This window comes from Chelonoidis abingdonii, chromosome 5 (genome assembly GCF_003597395.2).
Source record: "Chelonoidis abingdonii isolate Lonesome George chromosome 5, CheloAbing_2.0, whole genome shotgun sequence".
NCBI lineage: Eukaryota > Metazoa > Chordata > Testudines > Testudinidae > Chelonoidis > Chelonoidis abingdonii.
In genome coordinates this window covers 114,432,181-114,457,796 of record NC_133773.1, presented here as the reverse complement: position 1 = coordinate 114,457,796, position 25,616 = coordinate 114,432,181, and the positions used below count along the sequence as shown (strand labels likewise).

At 39.3% G+C, this 25,616-nt stretch overlaps 1 protein-coding gene and 1 long non-coding RNA gene across 2 annotated transcripts in view; one reads left to right on the top strand and one right to left on the bottom strand.

Moving 5' to 3' along the window:
- LOC116836838 (uncharacterized) overlaps nucleotides 1-10,583 on the top strand; it is a 36,968-nt gene extending 26,385 nt beyond the window's left edge. The window contains exons 3-4 of the long non-coding RNA XR_004376546.2: nucleotides 9,922-9,997; nucleotides 10,537-10,583. This is a non-coding gene — a long non-coding RNA (uncharacterized LOC116836838). The remainder of the gene's footprint in view (nucleotides 1-9,921; nucleotides 9,998-10,536) is intronic.
- The window catches only part of FAM184B (family with sequence similarity 184 member B), a 101,302-nt gene that overhangs the window by 42,846 nt on the left and 32,840 nt on the right, over nucleotides 1-25,616 (bottom strand). The window contains exons 2-7 of the mRNA XM_032800811.2: nucleotides 14,963-15,733; nucleotides 12,308-12,443; nucleotides 12,064-12,200; nucleotides 10,971-11,177; nucleotides 5,356-5,466; nucleotides 3,814-3,951 (exon numbers count right to left, since the gene is read on the bottom strand). Coding sequence (XP_032656702.1) covers nucleotides 3,814-3,951; nucleotides 5,356-5,466; nucleotides 10,971-11,177; nucleotides 12,064-12,200; nucleotides 12,308-12,443; nucleotides 14,963-15,733 — 1,500 coding nt within the window. The remainder of the gene's footprint in view (nucleotides 1-3,813; nucleotides 3,952-5,355; nucleotides 5,467-10,970; nucleotides 11,178-12,063; nucleotides 12,201-12,307; nucleotides 12,444-14,962; nucleotides 15,734-25,616) is intronic.

Sequence of the window (25,616 nt, the reverse complement as noted above, 5' to 3'; positions counted from 1 at the left end):
TTGGTCTAGATGAGACACTTAGAGGTAATGAACACAGTTTTCTGACTAAGGAGGGGTAACTTCCTGACATTTGGCTTGTCTCCATGGTGATAGAAACCTCATGGAATTTCTTTGATTAGCTTGGATATTTTGTGTCATAAATAGCTAATCATAACATGTACTGTTATATTTTCCAACACCCTGACTGTAACATACTTAATATTAACATATCTTAATATTCCATAAAGACACAGACAACTTTGTAATGGCCTAGCCAATGACCTAACAAAATAGTTTTATTAATATCATTTTCCCACCAATATTAAGGTATTTTTCTCACAGTATGCTTGCACTTGGCCTTCTAAGAACAGCTGACTTTGCCTCCCAACCTTCTCCCCCTACCCTCCCACAAAAAAGAGAAAATGACTGATAAAACATCCAGTGTGGTATAGAAAGAATATGAATTATAAAACTTTAAAAATATTTTACTTTTCTAACCATAACTAGGATCTCTTTGTTGAGAAGAATGGGTTTATTTCTTTCAATCCATATTCTGCTCTCTCTGTTCACATGTGGATATCTCTATCTACCAAGGTTATGGAGGCATTAGAAATGCCTTGTATGAATAAATTAGACAGCTAGACACCAGTGAAAGATTTGTATCTTTCTAAGTGGCTTATATCATCCCCATCACCTTATCATAATACCTCACAATCTTTAATGTACTTATCCTCACAACACTCCTGTGAAGGAGGAAAGTACTATTATCCCCATTTTACAGATGGTGAACTAAGACACAGAGAGATTAATCAATTTGCCCTAGATCATACAGGAAGTCTGTGGTGGAGTAGGAAATTGAACTTGGATTTCCTAAGTCCTAGCTAAAGCCCTAATTCCTGGACATTCCTTCTCTCTGGTGCCTGTAAGAAGAGTTAAATATCGGGAATGAGCTCTGCTCTTGGAATCAAAGAGAAGCATTTGGATTATTGTTCTAGCTATCTGATTACAGAGAAAATTTGATGTTCTTGTTGCTATCCCTATTGTAAGGGGCTGCATTCATTTGCAAGACTTAAAACTGCCTTCTGATTAGAATTATTAGAATTGCCACATTTGAGAATGTGTTCAGTGAGAGGAGGGGAAAGTGAGCCACTACGCGCCAGTACGGGGTATCGGTAAGAAGTGGCTGCTGGTACAGGCCCGTACACAGCCGATGTTAAAGCGCTGCCGTGGCAATGCTTTGACATCGCTAACCCTTTTGCCCCTCCCCTTCTCCCCCCATTGGCGGCCCTGCTGGCTTTAATGTCACTGTTCCCATCCCCCACATGCGATTTAAAAGGGCACAGGGGGCTCCCAGATGCTGCTACTGCAGCAGCCGCTGGAGCCCCGAGCCCTTTAAATCACCACTGGAGCCCTGGGCAATGTGGGCCAGGCAACGCTGAAGGGCTGGATCGGGAAGGCTGAACCCCCAGCTCTGCCCCTTCTGGTTGAGGCCACACCCCTTCCAGGCCAGGTAAGACTTTTAAGTTACTTTCATCCCTGTCAGTGAGACAAATTTGGGTACCATGATGTTGCAACATTTCACTCGCAATATGATGATATTGCTTTGAAATGGCACCATGTTAGACAAAACACCACAACATAGTGACATAGTGTTACCATGTGCTGTTGTTTTGCCGGCTCCAAAGTTATTTCAGGTTCATTTAAGGTTACAGGTTCGCCCCATCAATACTCAGGGCAATTCCTAAAAGGGGAAACCAAGATCGGTTACCACATTGCCATTATTATTATGTGTACTCTGGTAGCACCTCAGGTACCTCGAACAAGGATCCGGGAACCCCATTGTGATAGGTGCTGTCCATGCGTATAACATGAAAAGATGGTTCCTGCCCTTCCATGCTATGTACCTTGTAATATCAGCTCCTGCATATGCACATATGGAGGAAGCTCCTAAAGCTTTAAGGAGATGACCAAATATGCCTAGGTTATAGAATTTTATTTTAGTCCATTTCCCATGTGCTTCCTTCTGACAGCAAGAAGAGGCAAGAATTTGATTTATTTAGTTTACCTAGAAAATCTCAGTGGTATATAAATATTGTGTTTCCAGGAGCATCCAGAATGAGATTTAATTATAATGCTTCCCTCCACTCTGCACAGCATTCTCATTTGTGCCTTATGCAGCTATTTTTAGGTCTGAAATTTTATCCAGGTTAGAACTGGATTAGTGACAGCACACTGCTTAACCTTCAAGGCAGAAGCTCAAAACTGAGCCATTTCAGTATGTCCAGCTGGGAATCATGCCTTTAGCAAAACACAATACTGTTCAGATAGTGCATGGTAGTCTCCTGGCTGTGAATACTCAGTGCATAGGAAAGGGTAGTATTAGAAATTGATTGGACCTCAATCCTTGGGCAATTGTGCCAAGAAATGATGGTTCGATGGTTCTAGACAAGCAATTTACAGAGTGTCATCAAGAATCCACATGTCCTTCCATAGGAAATTTCTTTCTCTATGCCAGCACTTGCAGATTAATGGATGAATTTACAACATTGTGAATGAAACTTCTTCACACAACATACAGTCAATCTGTGGAACTCATTCCTAGGGGATTTTGTGAAGGCCAAAACTATAACTGGATTAAAAAAAATATTGAAGTTGATGTTGCTCAGTGGCTATTAACCAAGATGGTCAGGGATGCAGCCCTATGCTTTGGGTTTCCCTAGCCTCTGACTGCCAGAAGCTAGGAGTGGATGACAGGGAATGGATCACTCAATGATTGCCCTGTTCTGTTCATTCCCTTTGAGGCATCAAGTATTGACTACTGTCAGAAGACAGGATATTGGGCTAGATGGACCATTGGTCTGACCCAGTATAGCCTTTCTTATGTGTCTCTTGAGATTACAATGATATCATAGCTACACCACAGGACTGAAGATCAGGAGACCTAGGTTACATTCCCTGTATTGCCAGTAAGACTTCCTCTGTGACCTTGAGAAAGTCACTTAATGGCTCTCTGCTTCGGTTTCCCCATCAGTAAAATGTGGACATAATATTTATTTTCAGGTACATCTTAAATAATTATTGTTTATAAAGTGCTTTGAGATCTTTGCATGGAAGGTACTCTATGAATGCACAGAATTATTATGACAACAGATGGTTTCCAAAAGCAATTAACACTTATCACTATAATATTCAAGCATTGTTTGAGAGTGACATTATTTCATGGTAAGGAAGAACCTCTCAACTCTGAATGTACTAAAAATACGTGTATCTTTGCAGGATGACAGAAAGGCACAAAGAGTTCTGTGACTTCTGGCTTCCTAAAAGATGCATTATATTGCATCAGACACCCTGGAAGCCACAAAAAGACCATCTGAAATATATCAAAATATATGCATCATCCACAGGCAGTCTTTTTACAGGGGTACTGTGGCCAAGAGGCAAACAGAGAGAAACTGAAGCAAAAAGGATTTAGATGGAGTTCAGATTACAGTTATATTCTCAGTTCATAACAGTAGGAAATAAGTAGAAGGCCCAAAAGACAACTGTTTGATGTTGGAATGTGCAATTCCCCTTCATTCAGCGCAATGGAACTCCATGTTTTCTGTGTCTTTGTACACTGAATTATAGTAAATCAAGAAGAGAGAGTTTATTATGACCACCTTGAGTCTGTAAGTACTAGCTGAGACAGAATGTTTTGATTGGCAGCAAGTGGAGTCATTAATGCTCCCACTTGCCCACCCCCTCTGTTGGAAGTGAAATGATTTAGAAGTGGTGAAATGGAGGATACAAGGTGATGGGAAACCTAAATTGCAACATAAAGTCAACAGTGCCTACCTGTACCTCGCTAGTTTCACAGTGTGGGCTATCTGATTCCTGTTGCCTCTCAGGAGTTTTTCTGGAGTGAGATTGAAGAAATTCTTTGTATCTGGGAATATCCTGATTTTGCCTGATAAAATCTTCAAGCCTTAAAACCTAGGTTGGCAGGCGAGAACAACAACAACAATAGATGAAAACTTCCCCATCCCCAAAACCCATCTGCTTATCTTTAATGCAATCCCAGAGAAGCAAGTTACAGGTCAGTTAATTTGTTATTCTGGGCAGGACATCAAATGTAATGAGATGGAAAAGCAAATATGGTGTTGAGCATCATCAGTGCGTTTCACCATTGCACTGAATTCACTTGTAATATGATGAGAACAAGGAATTTCCTGACCTCTGATAACTTGTTTCCCATGAGATAAAATGTTAAAAATGCTCACCAGCAAAAATCTCTCAGCAGCATATGAAAAGGAAATATTATGTATGGAAAGTTTTAAAACAGGTAACATTTCCCTAAGAGACCTGGCTGTTGCAAGGGAAAAAGCTGGGAGAAGATAAAAATGCATTCCAGATTAATGTAGATCAAAATTCACAATTGTCAGCATTCTTACAGGTGTACTGTTTCCCCGGGTAAAGAAGTGCTTTCGTCAGGGTTCTGTTTTTATTTTGACAGGCAAATTATTCATCGAACCTTCAGTCATTATACTCCATAGGAAAACATTTTGACAAACATACTTATTTGGAGAATGCATATTAATTTAGCCCATAGACTATCCACAACAAGTGCTACAAAGGAATAATCAGGATTTTAACATGTCTCAGACTTATTTTTCAGCTGGATTCTGTATTAGAATAGACACTTTCACGCTAAAAATGAATTAGGGATACACTGTGATTTAGCACTGCCCTTAGCAAGGCCTGGTGTGTAAGCTGCAGCACCCTGGGAGACATTGTGACTCAGAGACACACCTCTGGGTCACAATTCCTCCCCTGCATCCTTTTCTTTCCTGGGAGTGGAGTGCAACTAATTGCTGCCCTATACCAGCAGTAAATTACTATCTATCCCATGCTACCTGAGCTACTCCGGCTAGTCAGCATGGAGGATAGAGCCAAAGTTCCATCCATTCCTTTCCTCTCTCCGCCATGTGCTCCATGGAACGAGTAAGCAGGCAAGCAGCCTCACTTCTAGGCACCTGGATTCAAGATCTGGGGGAGCCCATATAGGGGAGCTAGTAAGGTTCTTATTCCCTCTTGCATGGGCACATAGTCCAAGCCTTCATTAAGTCAAATTTCTCATTAGAGAGCTATGGAACAAAAAACAAACAAACAAACAAAAAGGAGTAAGCCTATATGAAGCTCAGTGAAAATTAATATCATTTTGTTAAAATCTTTGTTGACATTTAAAATAATAATTTCTGATATTTCTACCTATAGTCTTTGCAAATTTCCTTGAAGGATATCACAGACAGCAAGGATTATGAATCTTATTAAGAACCTTCCGAATCAGAAGAAAAATTAAGAGTCCTTTTAATATCAGGTGGATTTATGCCCACATACCTCAAGTGAAGAGTCCTGAAGTTTCCTACTTAGGGTTTCTTTCTCCTTCTCTAGCTGCTTTATTTCATTCTCAGCATTCTTTCTTAATTCCTCTAACTGTATCTGAACCTCCTAAAAGTAAATAAAACAATTACAAACGTGCAGGACCATGCCCAGAGTATACGTTATAGAAGAAGGAAAGAAAGTATCTCAGTAGAGTGGAAGAGGTATGGACAATATGTTTCAGGAACATGAACAGAGGCAGATCATAGGAGTCTATATAGTTCTATGAAAGCTAATAATAATATTTAAGCACTTGAATGGCACTTTTCATCCAAGAATCATCACAGTTTTTTGCAAAGAAAGTTTAGTCTCCTTGTTGCCATTTTAAATCTATCTGCCTGTTTAAATTAGGGTTTTCTGTTGCACCCATCACTGTAGTATCCAAGTGCTGCTGCATGATGAAACAGACACAGAGGAGGGAAGTGATCTGGCTAAGGTCACAGAATAAATCAGTAAGAGAGCTTAAAATAATGGTCTTGACTGAAAGCCAGTCCAGAACTAGATCACATTGTCCCTTAGCAAAGGACTGCAAAAGCATTGGCAGAAAATGCATATTAATAGATATAATGGAGTTCGGTTACTAATTTCTGCATTTTAGAAAATACACTTATGAATCAATATTATGACATCATATCTCATCACTTTGCAAGCAACTTTTATGTGGAAAAACCATTCAATGCAAGTCTCCTACAAACAACCCATTAGAAACTGTTATCCTTGACCCTTGATGAAGCTTCCAGCAGAACTGAATTGTGGTAAGGATTTCCATGTGAGGGCAGGAGGGAATTTCAGCTGAAGAAATCACATACACTTTCTCACGGCTTATTTTCAGGATTCACACTCTGTTGTGTCTTTTCAAGGCTGCTTCCATGCATTCTGCATAGCCATAACAGTTTACTCAAGAATAGATACTGCAGTCCTGAAGTGTCTCTCCTTACATTAATTACAGAGTCATCAAAGGCCACGTCTAGACTACGCGCCGTATCGGCGAGTTAAAATCGATTGCTCTGGGATCGATATATCGCGTCTAATCTAGATAGGATATATCGATCCCTGAGCGCGCTTATATCGATTCTGGAACTCCACCAACCCCAACGGAGTTCCGGAATCGACATGGTGAGCCGCAGACATCGATCCCGCGCGGTGAAGACGGGTGAGTAAATCGATTTTAGATATTCGACTTCACGTAGCTGAAATTGCATATCTAAAATCGATTTTATCCCGTAGTGTAGACCAGCCCTAAGTGTCTTGTTCAGTTTCCATGATCAGCATAGACTTACACTGGCTGTGGTCTCAATCTTCCACCAAAAAGCAGCTTGGAGTGTTAAAACTGCAGTGAGTAGACGACATTTGTCTGATATTGCATCTATGTTCAAGAAGGGTTAATCTAAAGTTGTATTAATGTGCGACCCATCCACCACATTTTTAAAGAGGTATTTACTATATAATCAAAGTCTGATGACTGGTAATCTCAGTAGAGTTTCTAGTGGAAAGGTGTGCACATCTCAGAAATCACTATTAGAACTGCAACCTTAATGACAACCCCAGTGGAGAAATCAAGAATTAAATGAAGATTGAACTGCCACCTCTCACCTTTAGAAACTCTCCCTCCAGTTCAAGGTTGATGCCCATTGGCAAGAAAGTGATTGGAAGCTTGCTGTGATGCTGGCCATGCTGTATCTGCTCAATGGATGGAGGATTTCAGTGTCGAAGGTTGTCAATTCAGTGCTTTTATAGTTAATTAAACCTCCTTTCAGGGCATGCACAACTTTGTACACATCATTGTCAAAGCAGAAGGTGGGGATTTAGCCAGTTTAACTCATCTAACTCGCTGTGCTCTGAGCCGAATATGTATCCCTTAGTGTCTGAATATCTTCATAGAGTGTTCATTTGCTGTAGAAAGACTGAATATTCAACTCTTAAAAATTTCCTTGAGCAATCTAGTATTTTAAGCTCATTTGCATATTTGCTTTTCTCATCTGTGTCAACTTGCTGACTGAAAACATTTCTCCAGCAGGCCTTGAGAGACCACTTCAGTGGGGGGGACGGGGAGGGCGAGGGGGGGGAAGCGGGAGGGTGAAGATGCCAATTCTAAGAACTTCAGGCCCAATGGAAGTCTATAATGTTTAAAGCAGAATGACTTAAAAACATTTAACATAACAGAATGTGAATGTAAACTCCTGAAGAGACAAGAAATATAATTAAAAGGAAGGTACAATGTTAGCAAACACAAGCAAAGACCATGGAGTAATGAGGATTTCTCATAGCTAATAATTAAGCAAATAGAAATCTAGCACCAAGTCACAGTGTGGAGGTGCTGTGAACTGGCAGGCAGAGATTGACAGAGAACTGAGAAGAGAGTTGGAAAAGACAAAATTAGTTTTCAAGAAAAGGAGAAGAATAAATAGTCTTGTGGTTAAAGCACTGAAGATCAGAAGCATACACAGGTTTCCTGTGCGACCTTTGGCAAGTCACTTAATCTCTCTGTACATCAGTTTTCCTAGATTGAAATGAAGGTATTATCATAATCTCCCTATCTCATGAAGCTGTTGAGGGACTTCACTCATTAGATCCTGGGATAGGAGTAACCGTAGCAATGAAAAATATTATTTGACAAAAACAAATTTTGTTTTACTGTTTATAGAAGATTTCCCCAAGCAGTACCTATATCTGTGCATTTATTATTGACAAACAAACTAACTCACGTTTGAACCCAGAAGTTTAAATTGTGCACACAGAAAACTTCCTGTGGCCTTTCCCAGTGCCATTTGGCATACACATTAGATTGCTCACCTGCTATTCAAAAACAAGGGTCGGATTTTCAGAAGGAGGCTACCCTTTGTGTGAGTACAATTTTGCCTGTTCAAAATACCTGGACATGCCATGTTCAAACACTTGCACTTTCATGGTCAGGCGATGGAATTTTCCACACACCATTCCCTTTTTGACAAATGGGATTTTGTGCATTTAAACTCTATCGCTTCATGCACATGTATTAGTGCTTCAAAAAGTGTTTGCACAGCGCCTAGCACAATGGGGTCCAGCTCTTGGCTGGAGCCTTTGAATGATATTGTAATATATATATATATATATATTATTTATTATTAATGAGAGCATGTATGCAGATGTTTTGCACTTGCAAACGTGCACACCCATAAAAGGGGGCCAGGCTGTGACCCCTTAAAAAAACAAGGTAGAAAAACTGTGATTTTTTTAAAATAAAAAAATTGAAAGGTTTTTTAATTTAAATTGGATTTTTTTTATTTAAATTAAATATGGGTTTATTTAAAATTAAATTTGAAATTGACAACTTATGTTGAGGCCTAAACTTATTATAATCCATGAAGCAATATAAATAACTACAAAAAATATTAAACAGTACATGTTTGTTGCCAAGTTTTAAACAAAGTCAAACCACTGAACGGGTGGAAATCACTGGCTAAGCACTAGAAGCCAAGTTTGCTGAAGTGCTAAACCAGCTTTTGACATCAGTAGCCTCTTCTACAGGTTCAGAGACAATATTTTCTTCATTACAGTTTATTCAACTAGATCAGTTCAATGACAAGTTCATTCAAAGTTAAGAAACCAACTGGGAGTTGAAAGAGCAGGAAAGCTTGTTTTCCTCCACCAATCTATGAATAAAAATTAGATGTGAGAGAATGAGATCTCCTAGTTCATGAAGGGCACAGTGATCAGAAATAATCAGTTCAATTCATTAACTACAAATAATACTTCCTTTGTTTAATAAAATCAGTTAGTTTTAAATGCAAAATATGTGTTGATAAACTTTTTTTTAACGTATCCAGCATTTAAGGTTGTTTTATTTAATTTTTAAAAAGCTGCTTTATGCGTTTTTAGCTTGAAATTCCATCCAAATTGAACTTGATATAAATCACAAGAGGAAAAAAGCATCATCTTGTAAAAAGTTAAGCTAAAATAATTACTTAAATAAATGTGTATAGATATAGGGTATCCTCCTGGTTAGCAAAAAGAAACACCAAATTTAGTGTAAAAGCTATACTTAGCTGCAAATCAATCTTTCTTTAGGAAAGTAACTAAAAGGTACAGATGCAAAATTTGATTAAAATCAATTATTTAAATCAAAGTTTCCTGCTTGCTGATTTAAATCAAAGCGATTTAAGTCAATCCATCCTGTTTAAAAATTAGGCTCATAGTACAAACGAAAACTCAAACAGCTTTGCTCTGTCACATGGAAGAACCTACGTTCAATCCCCAGACTTTTGCGCCCGGGGCTAAGAGTACTACAAAACAAGGTACTCAGCAGCTGGCAAGCAGGGCAGAGTGCCTTACATGTCTTAGCAGCAACCTCCCTTATGCTCTTTACAAGGAGGTGTGCTCAGTGATTCTTAACCAGAAGTGGAACTCCAAGGACAGGAGTGTAAAAGCAAAGCAAATAGGGTAGGGAGGCCCTTGCAGCTCCAACAAGGATGGGAATGATGCCCAGACTAGTTGGTCTGATTGCCATGTCGTGTGTTCTAATAGTTTTGCTTATATATCTTTTAGGCAGAAATAAGCAAGTCCCATAAGGAGAAAGAGGGCCAAATTCTTTTCTGATTTAGACTCTGATTCAACATGCCATGTAAGTATATGCTTAATTTTAAGTCCCGTTGGGATTTAAGCACCTGCTTTAAGTTAAACATGTGTTTAAGTGCTCTGCTAAATCAGGATGGATTTGACACATTTATTTAGGTGCTTTGCTGTATCGAGGCCCTTGCAATGTGCAAATTCACTGACCCCAAGGGAGTGCAAGGGGAGAATGCAAGGGGAGAATTTACCGCAGAGGGATATTTCTCAAGAAACTACATCTCTCTGATGAATCTCTTTAGCGACTGGGTGCCAATGCAATGCCCACAGTTTAAATTAAAGTGCAATATAGACTCCTACAGTATTTCCATGACTACTGGTGTTACCAAGGCAACCTATTTGGATCTGAGGGAAGACAAGAATTACTCCTACTGATTGGAATTAAGTACGGAGATTAGTATCAGCTTATTTATTCTTTTTTGTGCCTAGGTGGCCACTGGTTCCTGGAGTCAGCAGCCACATCTGACCTGTGCAACTGCACTCTGGAGCCAATGATGAGTGGTGCTAAATCCTCTCAATTCTATTGTTTTATAGGAGCTTCTCAGCATCTTGCTGGATTGGGCTCTATGTTTGGAAAATATGTAAGTATTGAGTAGGTTAATGCTATTCAAGTTTTGAATAGCAAGGATCCATATGAATTTTAATTTGAGATTGGAATATACAACCCTTGGTCATTATCCCTTGGGATGGACATTAATTTAATCACATTGCTGTCACATGCCAGGCATTCAAGCATAGGCACTGCCAAGAACATAGGAGTCATGTCAAGGATAAATTCACTTTGACTGTGAAGCTTTTCATAGAAAAACCACCAGTTCAGTTCACTTTTTAGAACAGAAACACAGCAACAATATCCTTGCGTTTTCTAGTAACTCAAAGTGCCTCCAGTTAGAATAATGAAAATGACTATGACCAATGAGATTAAAAACAGATGAATCAGAGTATCTATTAATAGAAGAACATCCCACCTTCTGCAATGTTTTTCTTTCAGCTTCCATGGAGGTTTGAGTAGATTTGATTTCCACTGTGTGTTTCTTTACAAGATCTTCCAACCCCTTCACAAGCTGCTCCTTCAAATGCCTTTTCTCCTCATCTGACTGTCCTTTAATTTTATGAAGTTCTTCTTCGTGTTGTTGCTTTATATCTTCTATTTCAGTAGCTGCAGCTTCCATGGGCTATAAAACACAGTGGCCTTATAAGAAAATCAAGATAAAGTCCTGGAGCCTAAGCAGTCCACCTATTCTGTAGGGGATTTCCTGTCCTCTGTGGTGAATTCTATTGGAAAACACTGGGTTCTTGTTAAAAAAAAAACAAAAACAAAAAAAGCACTCCCTTCCTGTGAAATTTTAATGCTCCAGGGCTGTACACATCTTTTATAACCAAACTTCTCACACTTTTTCATCATGTGATTTACTTCTGAAATTAGAGGTCTCCTCATGGACAACTGCACTTTCATGGAGTTACACCAAGTATGAATGTGGTCCCTGCTATGTTTCGCACTCCAAGTGTGTTTTTCTAACATCCAGGTGCAATAATCCAGTAGGAGGAGCTAACAGATCATGGTAAAGTGATAATTGCATAATTAAATAGCGGGAGGCTAATTAGGGTCTATAAATTAGGGAGCTATTAGGGTCTATAAACTCCTTACTGGTGGGAGTTCATTATTTGAACTTTTTCTTGTTAAGCTTCTAAATGGAATCAAATAGTTTCCTTTTTTACGTTAATCAGCATCTTAGCCTTAGGAAGCCTGTCTTGGTCCTCTCCCTTTTTAAGGGCTTGATCCTACAAGGTATTGAGCACTCTGCCTCGAACCAGGAAAGCACTTAAGTATAAGCCACACTTTAAGCATGTGAGTAGTCCAAGTGAAGTCAACCAAACTAGTCAAGTGTATGTTTAAGTGCTTGGCTGGATTGGGCCAAGCACTCACTACCTGGCAGGACTGAGGCCTACACACACAATCCGAAGTCCACAGAAGTCAAAAAAAGATCCCCATTGATATCAGTGCACTTTGGATCAGGCCTTAGATGGGGTACCATGCCTTCAGAGGCCTGGAGTAAATACCTGTGTGTCTTCACTGCTTTCCTTGGTTTGGCTCTGTTTGGTGTAGGTCATTTGCTGCAGCTGCATTATTTGATTCTTCAGTTCATCTGCTTCTTTCTCAGCTTTGATTTGGGAATTCAGCATGGTTTCCATTTCTTCTGTGGTTGTAAGATTTACATTTCAAACAACATATATCACTTGGGAGTTTACAACATGACTGACTAGTAAGGGAAATATTTAACAATAACAGTAATGAACAGCGTACCTGCTTTACTCAGTATTTCATTCTCCTGCAGCATGAGCCTCTCTTTGGCTACAGTCAATTCTTCTTCCAGTTTTTGCACTGTGCTTTTGGACTCCAGAGTCTCTTGTTGAGACTCCTTAAGCTGTATTTCCAAGTCCTAAAATATCATAGATATCACTTATTTCTTTGGCATCTTGCATACAGTCCATTTTCGTCTCAAGTGCAGAGGTCACCAATCACCATTACTATATAGTGATGTCTCAGGCACTTGGAAACTTAGAGGTTAAGCTAGTTAATTCTGCCTCTGTCAAGCACTGCAATACCTCCAACATCTATTAGAGAAATTAGAACTTTATTTAAACCAGCTTCACTATTTGTCATCACACATGCACTGGCTCTGAAATAATAACAATAATAATAACCGTGCTCTAATATAGGGCCTTTCATCCAAAGGTCTCCAAGCACTTGTCATGCACTTCATCACGCTTAAACATCCTTTTCCTTTCATGTTGAATGCATTTAATGGCTTTCCTTGACAGTATTTGCTAATGATCAGAGATATTTGTGACTAAAGAAATTTCTTCTTCAAAATCTGCAGTCTTGTAATATGTTTGTGAAAAGCAGTCATAAGCATGTGACAGTAGAAAAAGCCACCTTATGAAGGAAAGCTTTTATGTGAAAACAAATATTAGCAAAATATTGGAAACTACATTTTGTGTAACTGTTCTCTTTCCCCAAAAAATTTATCTCAGAGTGAGAGTTCTTTAAACACAAGAGTCTAAGTTTATGTGAATCAGTGTAGCTCCATTGGCTTCACAAGACCACCATCAATTTACACAGGCTGAGAATCTGGCCCTCAGAACAGATCTTCCAAATGTAATGTCACCCTAAGCCCCATTCAGCTGATACCAAGATCAGACACAAAAAGCAAAAGACCTGAAACTGCCTCGACACCTCCAGTTCCCTTTTTTATTGCATGCCAGAAACATTGCATTTTCTTCCATTTAAATCAGTTTCTGCTAGCAATACATAAACTATTATGGTATGTGGAAAACTAATAGATATAAAACAGTTGCATGATATAATATGCATAAGTCATAGACAACACATACACACACACCAGCAGCATGAAGTCTTTTATACTTGTCCTCAAGTGTATAATTACAATCTAATCTTTATTTCTGGGACCAAGTTCTAGGAAGTGTTGTTTCTATCCGTCAGCTTCTGCTTCTTTCAGATTAGCTAGTTCAGCAAGGCCCAAATTTAGCAAAGCATTTAAGCGAATGCTTAATTTTAACTTCAGTGGACCTAAGCAGGTGTTTGAGATTAAGCATATACACATTTTAAGTGATTTGCCAAATGGGGGCCTGCATCCTACAGGCCTTCTAGCAACTGTAAATTAAGAATTAATTAACTGTAGAATTAAAATTTGAAATATTACATTAAGAACAGAAACAGGACCCTGAACACAGCTCAAGTAAGTAGGTTGCATGTAGGAAAGGTCTGCAGGGATCACTTCAATGGGACTACTCACTTGCTTAAAGTTAGTTACATGCTTAAGTACCTTGCTGAACCAGGATTTGTGACAGAATCCCCTGCCCTGTGTGATGGAAGGGCTTACCAGTCTCTGTGGCACCACCCTCTCCCTCTTCTCTGGAGTGTGTGGGAGAGGGAGGCAGTGCCGTCTGGACTCATTTCCCCCTCTAGCCTTGTGGAATTCACAAAGAACAGGTGATGTGGGCTGGGGCTGTCTCATTTTTTGAAGCCCCCTCCTCAGCAGGGATCACCTTTAAGGAGGAGTCTGTGCCCGTTCAGCTCACTCAGAGCTGTACTGCCAGGCAGTGAGGTGGGGACAGAGAGCACCAGAGCTTCAGTGAAGGGGCGGAAGGAGTTCCTTGTGTCTGGCCCTGGGCCAGCCACCCATGGACCCTGGGAAGCTGTGAGGTTCTGGGCTTTGATGGGGAGGTAAACCCTGCCCCCTGCCCCCAATGGAACAGTGTGAGGGAATTTCTGTGAAGGGATCCTCATGATTTCCAGATTTTCTCCTTCTGAGCCCCCTCTGACAGATTCTTCCCCACTGAGGAAGTGGTCTGGCCTATTATCATCATTGTATTAGAATCTTCCAAGATGCACACTTTATTAAATGCTACCTAAATTGAGGGTCATGACTAGGAGCATACAACATAAAACAGCTGATGTCCAATCTGCTGTCTTGCTGGCTAGCCTCTCTACCCAAGAATGCACCTCGTATTGAAGTGGATGGGTTGCTGATGGCCAGAGGGTGGGAGGATACACAGCTGCCATCCCCCATTCCTTGCATACACCCTGCCACACTTTGGCAACATTGCTGCCCCCTTCACCTAGCAGCTGAGGGAGAATAAGTTTTCAGTCAAGACACAAGATTCACCTCTCTCCCCCTGTGCATCATCTACAGATTTGAACGAGGGTGCTGTTTGGGAAGGCTCCCCAATGGATTCTTAATTGTCTCTGAAACTCTGTCACTTAATTACGTTTCTCCCCCTTGCCTTCTGAGCTCTGTTAAACTTCTCTAGCGCTTTCAAAGCACTTAACTCAAAGGGCTATTTATAGACAGAAAAACACTTTTATAAAACAGAATTTTAAAGGCTTAGTAATTTGCTACTTTATAGGCAGATGGATCAGCATCTCCCATTCTACCTGCATCCTCTCCTTCAGCTTCTGGGAATGCTTCTTCAACTCATTTATCTTCTGGCCTTTCACCTCCAGCTCAGCCTCCAGCTTCTTCGCCTGCTGCCGCAAAGCAGCTTCCTGGGCCTCAGAGCTTTTCTTTTGCTCTGTTGCTCTTTGCTGGCACTGTTTCTGTGTATCGGCCACTGACTGCTGCATGGTCTTTTTCAAAGTCTCTTTTTCTTTCTTGTAAGAGGTTTGTAGTTTGCTGGCTTTCTGAGCATATTCTTCAGTTATTTTCTGGTTCTCCCTCTTGAGGTTTTCCATTTCATTAATTACAGCCTGCAACTCTGTGCTGCGTTTTTCATCTATTGTCTCCTTTTTATCCAATTTCTCTTGCCTAAATGGCTTACATTCATTTACCAGGCTCTCTGACTCTTGGTTGAAATGTTGAGGCTTGTTTTCAAAGTCTGTCTTCATATCTAGCACCTCTTTGGAAAGGGTAATGATCCTTTCAGTATGTTTTGCCTCTGTTCTGAATGCCTTCTCTTCCACCTGCTTCTTGCACACGGTAAATTCTGCTAAGGCTTCCTCCTTTAGCCTCATTTGTTGCTCCAGTGTATCTTCAAGAGTCTGAATATGCTTTCGTAGCTCCTGCTCTTCTCCTACTTTGCATTTATATTGGAGAATGGTTTCCTTTGTCTCAGCAAGGATGCGCTGAATTTCCTCTTGATGGGCTTCTTTAAGAGCCTGTATACTGGCCTCCTGCTCGTCATTTTTAGTATTCAAAGCATATATCACCTATAGACCAGGAATAGAATATTACAATATCTTTTAATTGATGGTATTAAAGATTCAGTGATTGTATTCATCAGGGTATTAAATTAATTTCTAAGATGAAGATCACAACAGTTAAATGTAAACTGTTCCTTACTGGCAAGGAGAAAAAAGTGAAAACAACAGGCAGACGCACCTCAAGCACAAATTAGAAAGCAACATCGTGAAGGGAGGAAAGATGACCCTGAGATTAAGATAGGAGACTGAGAACTGGGAAATACAGGATCTATTCTGGACTCTAGCAAAGATTTCCTCAGGCAATTTTGGCAAGTCACTTAGGCCAAAATTTTCAGGAGTGTCCACTGTACCTAACTCAAAACACAGGCCTGACTTCCAGAGGTGCTGAGTTCACACAAATCCATTTGAGGTCAATCGAAGCGCTGGTTGCTCAGCGCTGCAGAAAATCGGGTTCTGGCTCAAGTTGAGCATTCAACAGCTGAGAAATAAGTGGCCACTTTTAAAATGGTTGCTCTTAATCTTTCTGCAATTTACTTTGCTCAGTCTATAAAATGTGGAGTAATAATTTTCGTCTCTCAGGGCTATGATTATGTTTCACTCAATATTTGTAAAGCTCATCCAGATCCTCATATGGAAGGTACTATATAAATACAAAATATTATTATTATTTTGAAATATCCATTAAAAATTTACAATGGGTTGGAATGAAGGGTAGATTCATAGAATTTTTGCCTGAGCTGGTAAATTTCCATGATGAGCTTGCAAGGCTGTTATATGTGACCGCAAAATATTCTGTATTCTCTTTGAAGAGATACTTGGTGCCTAATCTCATTCCCAGCAAAGTCAATGGGAATTTTGCCATTGACCTTCAGGGACCAGGTTCAGGCCCATGGGACGTAACTGATGGTTATAAATATTTTTTTCTTTATTTTGTTGTAGATGTTTTCTTTTTTATTTTCTGCTTCAAGCTTTGATGTATCCCAGGACTGTTAATAACAGTCACCCCCGTAAATGTCAAACAGACTGATTTAATACATTCAAAATCCCTTGTGATGCTCTAAGTCATCCTGTAGTATGTAAAATTTATGCATCAGCATACTCATGTTATTTACTGTTAGTGACTTTCTGAACAGATTGCACTAGAGGAATTTGTTAGGACTAATGCATAGGTAATTGTGTTTCAAATGTATAAAGATCCGTATTGAACTGTGATGCTACCAACATATTCTACAGAAATATAGATGTGGTCATTTAGTACCCGTATGTCCTCCCACTAAAAGCCCAAGAAGTGACATCTATGTTAGTCAGATACATGTATCTGGTTATAATTTTTTCCATGGATTTTTGCTTTCCTTCTGTTTATTTTATTAGCGGCTCCCTTTTCTGTATTTATTGGCTAACAGGTATCGTTTCTGGCACTATCAGAGACAGGATCCTGGTGTAAATGGACTGGTTACTCTGGCCTGGCTGTTTCTGGATCCCTGTGTGAAATAGGATGTCTTTTCTCATTAAGCATGTGCATACGAAGTGATGGCATAAAAATATAGAATGGTGTCAAAACTCAATAGGATATTGATTAATATATTGACATACGCCTGGAGTTTCCTGCTTTTATTTTTCATATCAAAGATTCAAAGCTCATAACTCTACATAAATATCTGGGAACAACATACATGATATGATAGAGATTATGGGCCTGACTGGAGCCCTCTGAAGTCAATGGCAAGACTCCCAATGGGCTTTCGACTAGTGATTTATAGCCAATAATAGCCTCAAATGCGTTCATCTAGAGTCAGGATCACATCCAACTCTTTGGTCACAGTATGATCCCAGTCCTGCAATCCTTGGTCATTCCTCAGGCAAAACATCAACTGAGAGATCATGAGGAGCTTTGTCTAAGTAAGAACGGCAGGTCTGAGGCCTATATTTTGTACTCCTGAAGAATATCCTCAGATTTCTTCCAGATAGTTTGTTGGTAACGTGAGTCTGTCTGGTCACATGTAAGAGTTTTCTGTGCTATGTATCGTACTATTTATATATTCCATAGTGTGGCATTCACACATTGGACTTCAGACTTCAGCTATCCATTAAAAAAAAAAAGCAGACATGCAAGTACTGCCTGCAGAATGTAAACTCATGCCTGCTAATATTGAAGTCCATAAAGGGACCTTAATAAAAATAACACAAGTACAGCAGTATCTGGGTATATTTCTGGATAAAAATATGACAACAGACAGTGAAAGAATCATATTCCCAGTGCCAATCAAACCAACAGCCAAAAGTCTTTTGGCTATTAGACATATATTTTAGCTTTATATTACATCTTGTTAATTCTGCCCTGTTATTTTTAACTGTTTTTCAATGAAACAGAAATGCTTGGAAGGACTGAGCAGATCCTTTCTCCTCTGGAAGTGCTAACCTAAGTCAGTTTTGGAACGTATTTAATTATTCAAAGTCTGCTCGAAAAATAGGGGGAAGGGATTCATTCCATCCATGTACTTTGGCAATGACCAAAGTAACTTGTTTGGGTAACCCTTCAAATAACAGGGTCAAGACTTTCACCCACATCTTAATGCTGAGTCCCTGTGTTGAATTCTAGTGTGCCACCACTACTTGCCTCCTATTCAGTTGAGCTTGGGCTACTCCTTGCCCCCACTGGCTATTGTAAAATTGGGCTTTAGAGGAACCCAAATTCCACTGAAGGTTAGAGCAGGTACAAAGGAACAGGAGTCAACCTGCGCTAGTGAGAATAGCCAAAATCATAGTTGGTTTAGTTGGCTGGGAGACAGTGGCTTATCTATCCATTGTGGCCATTTAGAAATTATTGGTATCCTGTTTTTTATTGGTGACTAGAACCACTATGCAAGTATAATTTTGATTTAAAGATTATTAGGTTTAAGGGCATCACATTTTCAAAAGTGACTAGTGGTTATGGGTACCTCAGTTTTTGGGTACTCAAATTGAAATGACTTAAAGGATATTGATCTTCAGAGGGCAGATGCTTAGCATTTCTGAAAATGCATCTCAGATTAGGTGCCCAAATCATTAGTCCTTTTAGAAAATTTAAAACATTAATCTTATGAATAGTTAATCTCACCTAAATAAGAAAACAAGAATCAATTTTTATTCAATTCTAATGCCCAAAGACATCCAAGCCCCTTAACAAAAATGCAATTGACAACAATGTCCCAATTCTAAAAATAACATAAAATAAAATACCGTAATAATAATAAATTTAGAACTCCCAAAAAATATAAAACTTAACCCAGCAAAAGAAAGTCACATAGATAAACCGAAAAAGAAAATAAAAAAAAAACATTTTAGCCTTGCCACAGAAAAATCATTCCAAAGTCATGGGCTTTTGATGGAGAAGGCTCTGTGTGCTCTGTAAGATGCTCTAACCCAATCAATCAAAAATACTCTCATAGAGGGTATAGGAAGCAGTCAGGTGGACTGGTCCTGTTATTTATAGCTAAATATACCAGAAGGAAGACACTAAAGCATAATTGCTGAACTATAAGCAGCCAGGTGCAGTTAATGGAGCAAAGGTATCCTCAGCTAACCTGGTGTAAACCTCTGTGAAACTGTGCTGCTGCATCCTAGTTGCAGTTTAAGTGGTTTTCAAAGACAACCCTAAATAGCCAATCAGTGTGACAGCAAAGACTGAACCACCTTGACCTGGAGAGATGATTATATTGTTCTTTGACTCACCAGCATTATACCTAGGCTACTGCTGCCAAAGCATTTCTCCAAAGCTATGTGTGCACTAAGAAATTTCTTACCTATTTTTCTGCAATTGAGCAGAGTTAGACGACATGCTGATAAAAACACTGGCACACAATATATACCAACACATTACCAGTGTAATGGATAATAAACCTTCATACTCTCACTTTATTATTTGATTTTTCTAAATCATTTGCTGTTATTAAATCTGGTCATTAAAGATGGTAATTAAAATAAAAATTGAATTTCACCTCGGCAGTGGACACGGAGTTAACTGGCTCACAGGGGAAAAAAGCCTGATTTGTGTATACAGAGAAGTGTCAGGCACATTATTCTTGTAGGAACCTGAATGCCAGCACTGAAGGAGCTGTTCCAGCAGGTTGCTTCATTAGCTGGATAAAAGGGGTCAGAGCGAGGTGTTAAGAAAGAGATGAGAATCAAAGGAGAACAAAATCATAAGTGATTGTGATACTAGAGGCAATCAGCATTCAAAAATACGTTTTTAGGCTTGGAAGGGCTAGGTTTTTGTTGATAAATGTTGATTTCACTGTACACACACAAATCGATGAAAAAATTCCATTAATTAATAATAAAAATATACAGCTAGACAAAGTAAGAAAAATGCTGCCTGAGAACCCATTAGAGTTTGATTTAAGGTGTTTTACTTTGTCATATAATGTTGACAATTTGTATCTTAACAGTTATTCAGCTTTAACATTTTGAATCCCAACATCTACTGTCATTCAATAATTATTCTCTGATCCCCAAGTTGTCCAACCCCCATAATTTCCTGCAACTGAAAAAACTTAAATTGATGAAAATAGAAACAATGCTTAAAAAGAAACATTATACTATACATATCGAATTCTGAGAAGCCTAAATCTGTTCATTAACACCTGACTAGCACCTGTCAGGAAAATATACCAGTTTAAGCTAGAGTTGTCGATTAATCGCAGTTAACTCATGCGATCAACTAAAAAAAATTAATTGCGATTAATCGCAGTTTTAATTGCACTGTTAAACAATAGAATACCAATTGAAATTTCTTAAATATTTTGGATGTTTTTTCTACATTTTCATATATATTGTATTGTGTGTTGTAATTGAAATAAAAGTGTATGTTATTTTTTATTACAAATATTTGCACTGTAAAAATGAAAAACAAAAGAAATAGTAGCAAAGAATCCTGTGGCACCTTATAGACTAACAGACGTTTTGGAGCATGAGCTTTTGTGGGTGAATACCCACTTCGTCGGATGCATGTAGTGGAAAATTCCAGGGGCAGGTGTATATATGCAAGCAAGAAGCAAGCTAGAGATAACGAGGTTAGTTCAATCAGGGAGGATGAGGCCCTGTTCTAGCAGCTGAGGTGTGAAAACCAAGGGAGGAGAAACTGGTTTTGTAGTTGGAAGCCATTCACAGTCTTTGTTTAATCCTGAGCAGCTGATGCTGTCAAATTTGCAGATGAACTGGAAGCTCAGCAGTTTCTTCTTTTGAAGTCTGGTCTGAAGTTTTTTGCTGCAGATAGCCACTTTAAGATTGCTGTTGTGCTGGCAAGGAGGTTGAAATGTTCTTCCTTAACAGGTTTTTGTATATTGCATCCTATATCTGATTTGTGTCCATTTGCGGAAAAGAAAAGGACTGTTAAGCAGTCTCGGATGATGACCCAGCACTTTTTTCATTTTAAGAACACTTTCACTGCTCAGATCTGACAAAACACAAAGAGAAGGTACCAATAGAGAATTCTAAAATAGCTACAGTACTTGTCCAGGTTAGAATCTGAAGTGCCTTCCAAAATCTGAGAGGTGTGGAGCATGCTTTCAGAAGTCTTAAAAGAGCAACACTTGATGCGGAAACTACAGAACCCGAACCACCAAAAAAGAAAATCAACCTTCTGTTAGTGGCATCTTACTCAGATAATGAAAATGAACATGGATTGGTTTGAAGTGCTTTGGATTGTTATCGAGCAGAATCCATCATCAGCATGGACGCATATCCCCTGGAATGGTGGTTGAAGCATGAAGGGACATATGAATCTTTAGCCATCTGGCACGTAATTATCTTGCGATGCTGGCTACAACAGTGCCATAAGAATGCCTGTTCTCACTTTCAGGTGACATTGTAAACAAGAAGCAGGCAGCATCTCCTTCAAACTTGTTTGTCTGAGCGATTGGCTGAACAAGAAATAGGACTGGACTTCCAGGCTCTAAAATTTTACATTGTTTTATTTTTGAAAGCCGAGTTTTTTGTAAATAATTCTACATTTGTAAGTTTAACTTTTATGATAGAGATTACACTACAGTACTTGTATTAGATGAAGTGAAAAATACAATTTCTTTTGTTTTTTCATAGTACAAATATTTGCAACAAAAATAAATATAAAGTGAGCATTGCGCACTTTGTATTCTGTGTTGTAACTGAAATCAATATATTTGAAAATGTAGAAAACATCCAAAATATTTAAATAAATGGTATTGTATTATTCTTTAACAGTGCAATTAATCGTGATTAATTTTTTTAATCACTTGACAGCCCTAGTTTAAACCAGGCATATATTTACAGAGTTATGCAAACTCTTCACAGCATGGGGAAAGGACAAACTTCAAATACTAACTAGTTAGATATCTGTTCACTGAGGCCAGGTGATTGCATCATCTCTGTTTCCACTAGCAGAGACAGCATCTCTCATCTCCACCAATAGCAGCTAAGTTTTTTGCCATGAACTCTACATTGTCTACTGTCCAAGCAGATTACAGTAGAGCATTTTTCATTATGTCAGCCTGAAAGGAGCTACTTTCCAAAAATAATACAATGAGTTTTTGAAGCAGAGTCTCCCTTAGTAAAAGGACAGGCTCCATCTTCCTCTGCCTGTGTTCTAGCTATAATTATATAAGTGGTACAAAACAAAACCAACAATTTCATTTCACAGATACCCAAATAAATATTTTAATACATCTCCACACAGACATCCTTTTCCCGTATATTTATTCATATTCAAGCAGAAGGAAGATATTCCTATGATGAAGGCACAGGCCTGAGATCCAGAAGTTCTAGGATCTGATTTGCCTCTGTAGTACTCTTATGCCAGTGGGAACTTCACTGATTTCAGTGGAGTTCCAGTCATATGAACTTGGAATAATGCAGTGGTGAATCAGACCCCAAAGTTCGGTTCCTGGCTCTTCCACAACTTCAAGTATAATCTTAGGTAAGTCATCTAGGCCTTGATCCTCAAGAGTTATTTAGGCACCTAAATACTTTTGAGGATGTGGGCCTTAGTCTCTCTTTACTTCAGTTTCTTGATCTATAGAACAGGAATAAGATTTCCCTTCCTCACATGGGGTGTTGGGAGGATACATTCAAGTGCTATAAAGGGCTTTGACATCATTAGGAGGAATTTTTAACTTCCTACCTTGGTATGTTTGGTGCTGCTGCTGTGCACTGTTAAACCTTCTCTGAATTTCAATCTGGAGGGTCACCTCAGTCCACATCATTGCAGTTCAGTGGTGGGTGAAATTAGTTTTATACACATATAGGAGCAAATTCAGACCTGATGTATCCAAATGCCATGTCGCTGGCCTATAGTCTGTAATTCAATACAATTCCTTTGCAATATTTTTAAAGCACTTTGGCTCAGAACCTAAAGACACACATAAAGGATATATCTACACTGCAGCTGTGAGGATGCTTCTCAGTTCAAGCAGACAGACATGCAGTAGCTCCACTCCAGCTAGTGTGCTAAAAATAGCAGTTTATCCAGTGGTAGCACGGAAGGAGGCTTGGGCTAGCTGCCCCATTATGTACACAGAGGTCCAGGTGGGTTTGTACTTGGTTGACTAGTCCAAACTGCTGCCTGTGCTACCCCAGCTACACTGCGAGCAGAGCTAGCATGTCTGTGTCTGCTCAAGCTGGGAATGGGAAGCATGATCCCAGCTGCAGTGTAGACATACCCATAGGCAGAATTATGTTCATGAATAGTCCTACTGAATAATGGTAAAGTGACTCATGTTTGTATTTGCAAGATTGAGGCCCTTGAAGTACTGTCAATCTCAAGCACTCAGAAACCATGAGTCAGTCCCCCGAATCATGAGACTGACTTAAAAGTCATGAGGTTTTATAAAAAATATAATAAATTTGAGCTGCTTTTTACTTGCCTTCTGATTTCTGAACCTTTAGGATGAACTCGGGTCATGTTTTCAGGTTTGCCTTTATAACCACGAAGGCTAGAAACTTATTTTTTAATTCTCCTGAAATCTCTTGATTCCAAAAGCTACAGAAAAAAATTACCTAATGTCATAAGAGTTGGCAACACTGCTTTGAACATGCAGGTTCACAGGTTATATAAATTCAAGTCACTATTACCACATCCATGAGAGAGATTTTGCAAAGTACAATTCCACTTGTATATATATATAAGAAACAAACACAGCTCGCTCGCTGACCATAGCTCATGGCTCACTTACTTGCCAATAGTAGATAAAACTGTTCCATCATAGTCCATTAACGTTATCGTGAATCACCACTGATGTTAGTGGTGTTGACTTCCGTTTACCAGCACATAATGAAGTAATCTTATATTAAGCCTTTATCCATCAACCATCACATTATTAAAACTATTCTAGCAAAATTTCACCATCAAATTATGTGACTTTATATCCTGGAAATTCCAGTGTATGCCCTTTTCTCCTGCATGAGCTCTGTATTGCTATCAATAATACATAGCAGCAGAGGTGCATTAAAAGATTGTAAGTATAGAGTACTTTGCTTCAGATTACTATTCACTCTCTTTTGCTGTGCCTGTTGCCTAGGTTCTGCCTCCTCCTTGTTCTTGTTAAGATTTTGGGAAGGTGGGGGAGGGGGAAGAGTACCTTGTTTTTGTTTTTGCATTCAACTGAAATTTTATAAATTAAATTAAAATGTTTGAGCTCACCTAAAGTGCCCCAGAAACCAGGCAAGCACATACATTCATCTACCCCCTGTGCTTTTTTTGCTTATCTGAGCTGAAATGTTCCTGCACTCCTAAGATTAATATTGGACACACAATACCCAAGTTGTTTATGTCCTCAGTAGTCTATCATTCTGCTAATCACATTAAGGTCTATGAATAAAAGTGAGACCAGCTGGATGTCTCTTTTGTGAAATATAGACGCGTGCTAAATTTGCCCTGTATTGGAAATAACTGCTCAGCCAGTTTAAGAATTTGCAGAGTAAAAATGTACTGCAGTAGTGGTACTTTTATGTTTCCAGGGAAGGGGTGGTGGTGAAAAAGGCACCACGAGTACAGTATCCAAATAATTTCAGGAAAGGAAAAATAAATCATAGAATCAGAAAGTCTAACCTAGGAGACAGTCTTCTGTGCCCTCCACAGCCTGCCTAAATGCATATTGTGCAGGTGGGATTAGCCTTTGGGGACGTGTGATAGTGTTTATGCAGCCTCAAGTTCCTCCCCATGTCCAGAGGTAGAGTCACAAATTCTACCCACCATAACTTTGGGCACATGCAGTGCCAGGAGTGGGCCTTTCATGGATGACTGACAGTTAGCTAGGAAATCTTAAAGAAGAAAGAATTCCTTGCTCACAGTTCTGAAATGGAACCATCAGTAAGGCAGCTTAGATGAGACCTCCTGGAACTCACAGTGAGGAAAGACAGAAAATGAAACTCCAGCAATTCTCTCTTCTCTCACAAACAGCTCTCCCTGCACAATAAACATTTATTTTTGAACAACAAAGGCTTTGGGCTTTCTCTGTTCCCACAGAGCAGGAGGAAAGCCCTACAGAGAGGGAAGATCAGGATGGATGGATGACTTCTCAGAGGCAGGAAGCTCGAGTTCTCCACTCATCGCCACTCCATGGTTTACTCCTTTGACTTTTGTGCACTGAGGATTTAGTCAGACCAGAGTGCAGCCACTTCATGTGGTCCAGTAGGGTTTATGGAGCTCTTCCCACCATGTAAAGCAAGGTAGGAACTGGAGACACAAATTAGAGACAGCAGCAGAGAATCCTGTGGCACCTTATAGACTAACACATGTTTTGGAGTGTGAGCTTTCGTGGGTGGAATGCCCACTTCATCAGACGCAGGTAGTGGAAATTTCCAGGGGCAGGTATATATATGCTAGCAAGCAAGCTAGAGATAACGAGGTTAGTTCAATCAGGGAGGATGAGGCCCT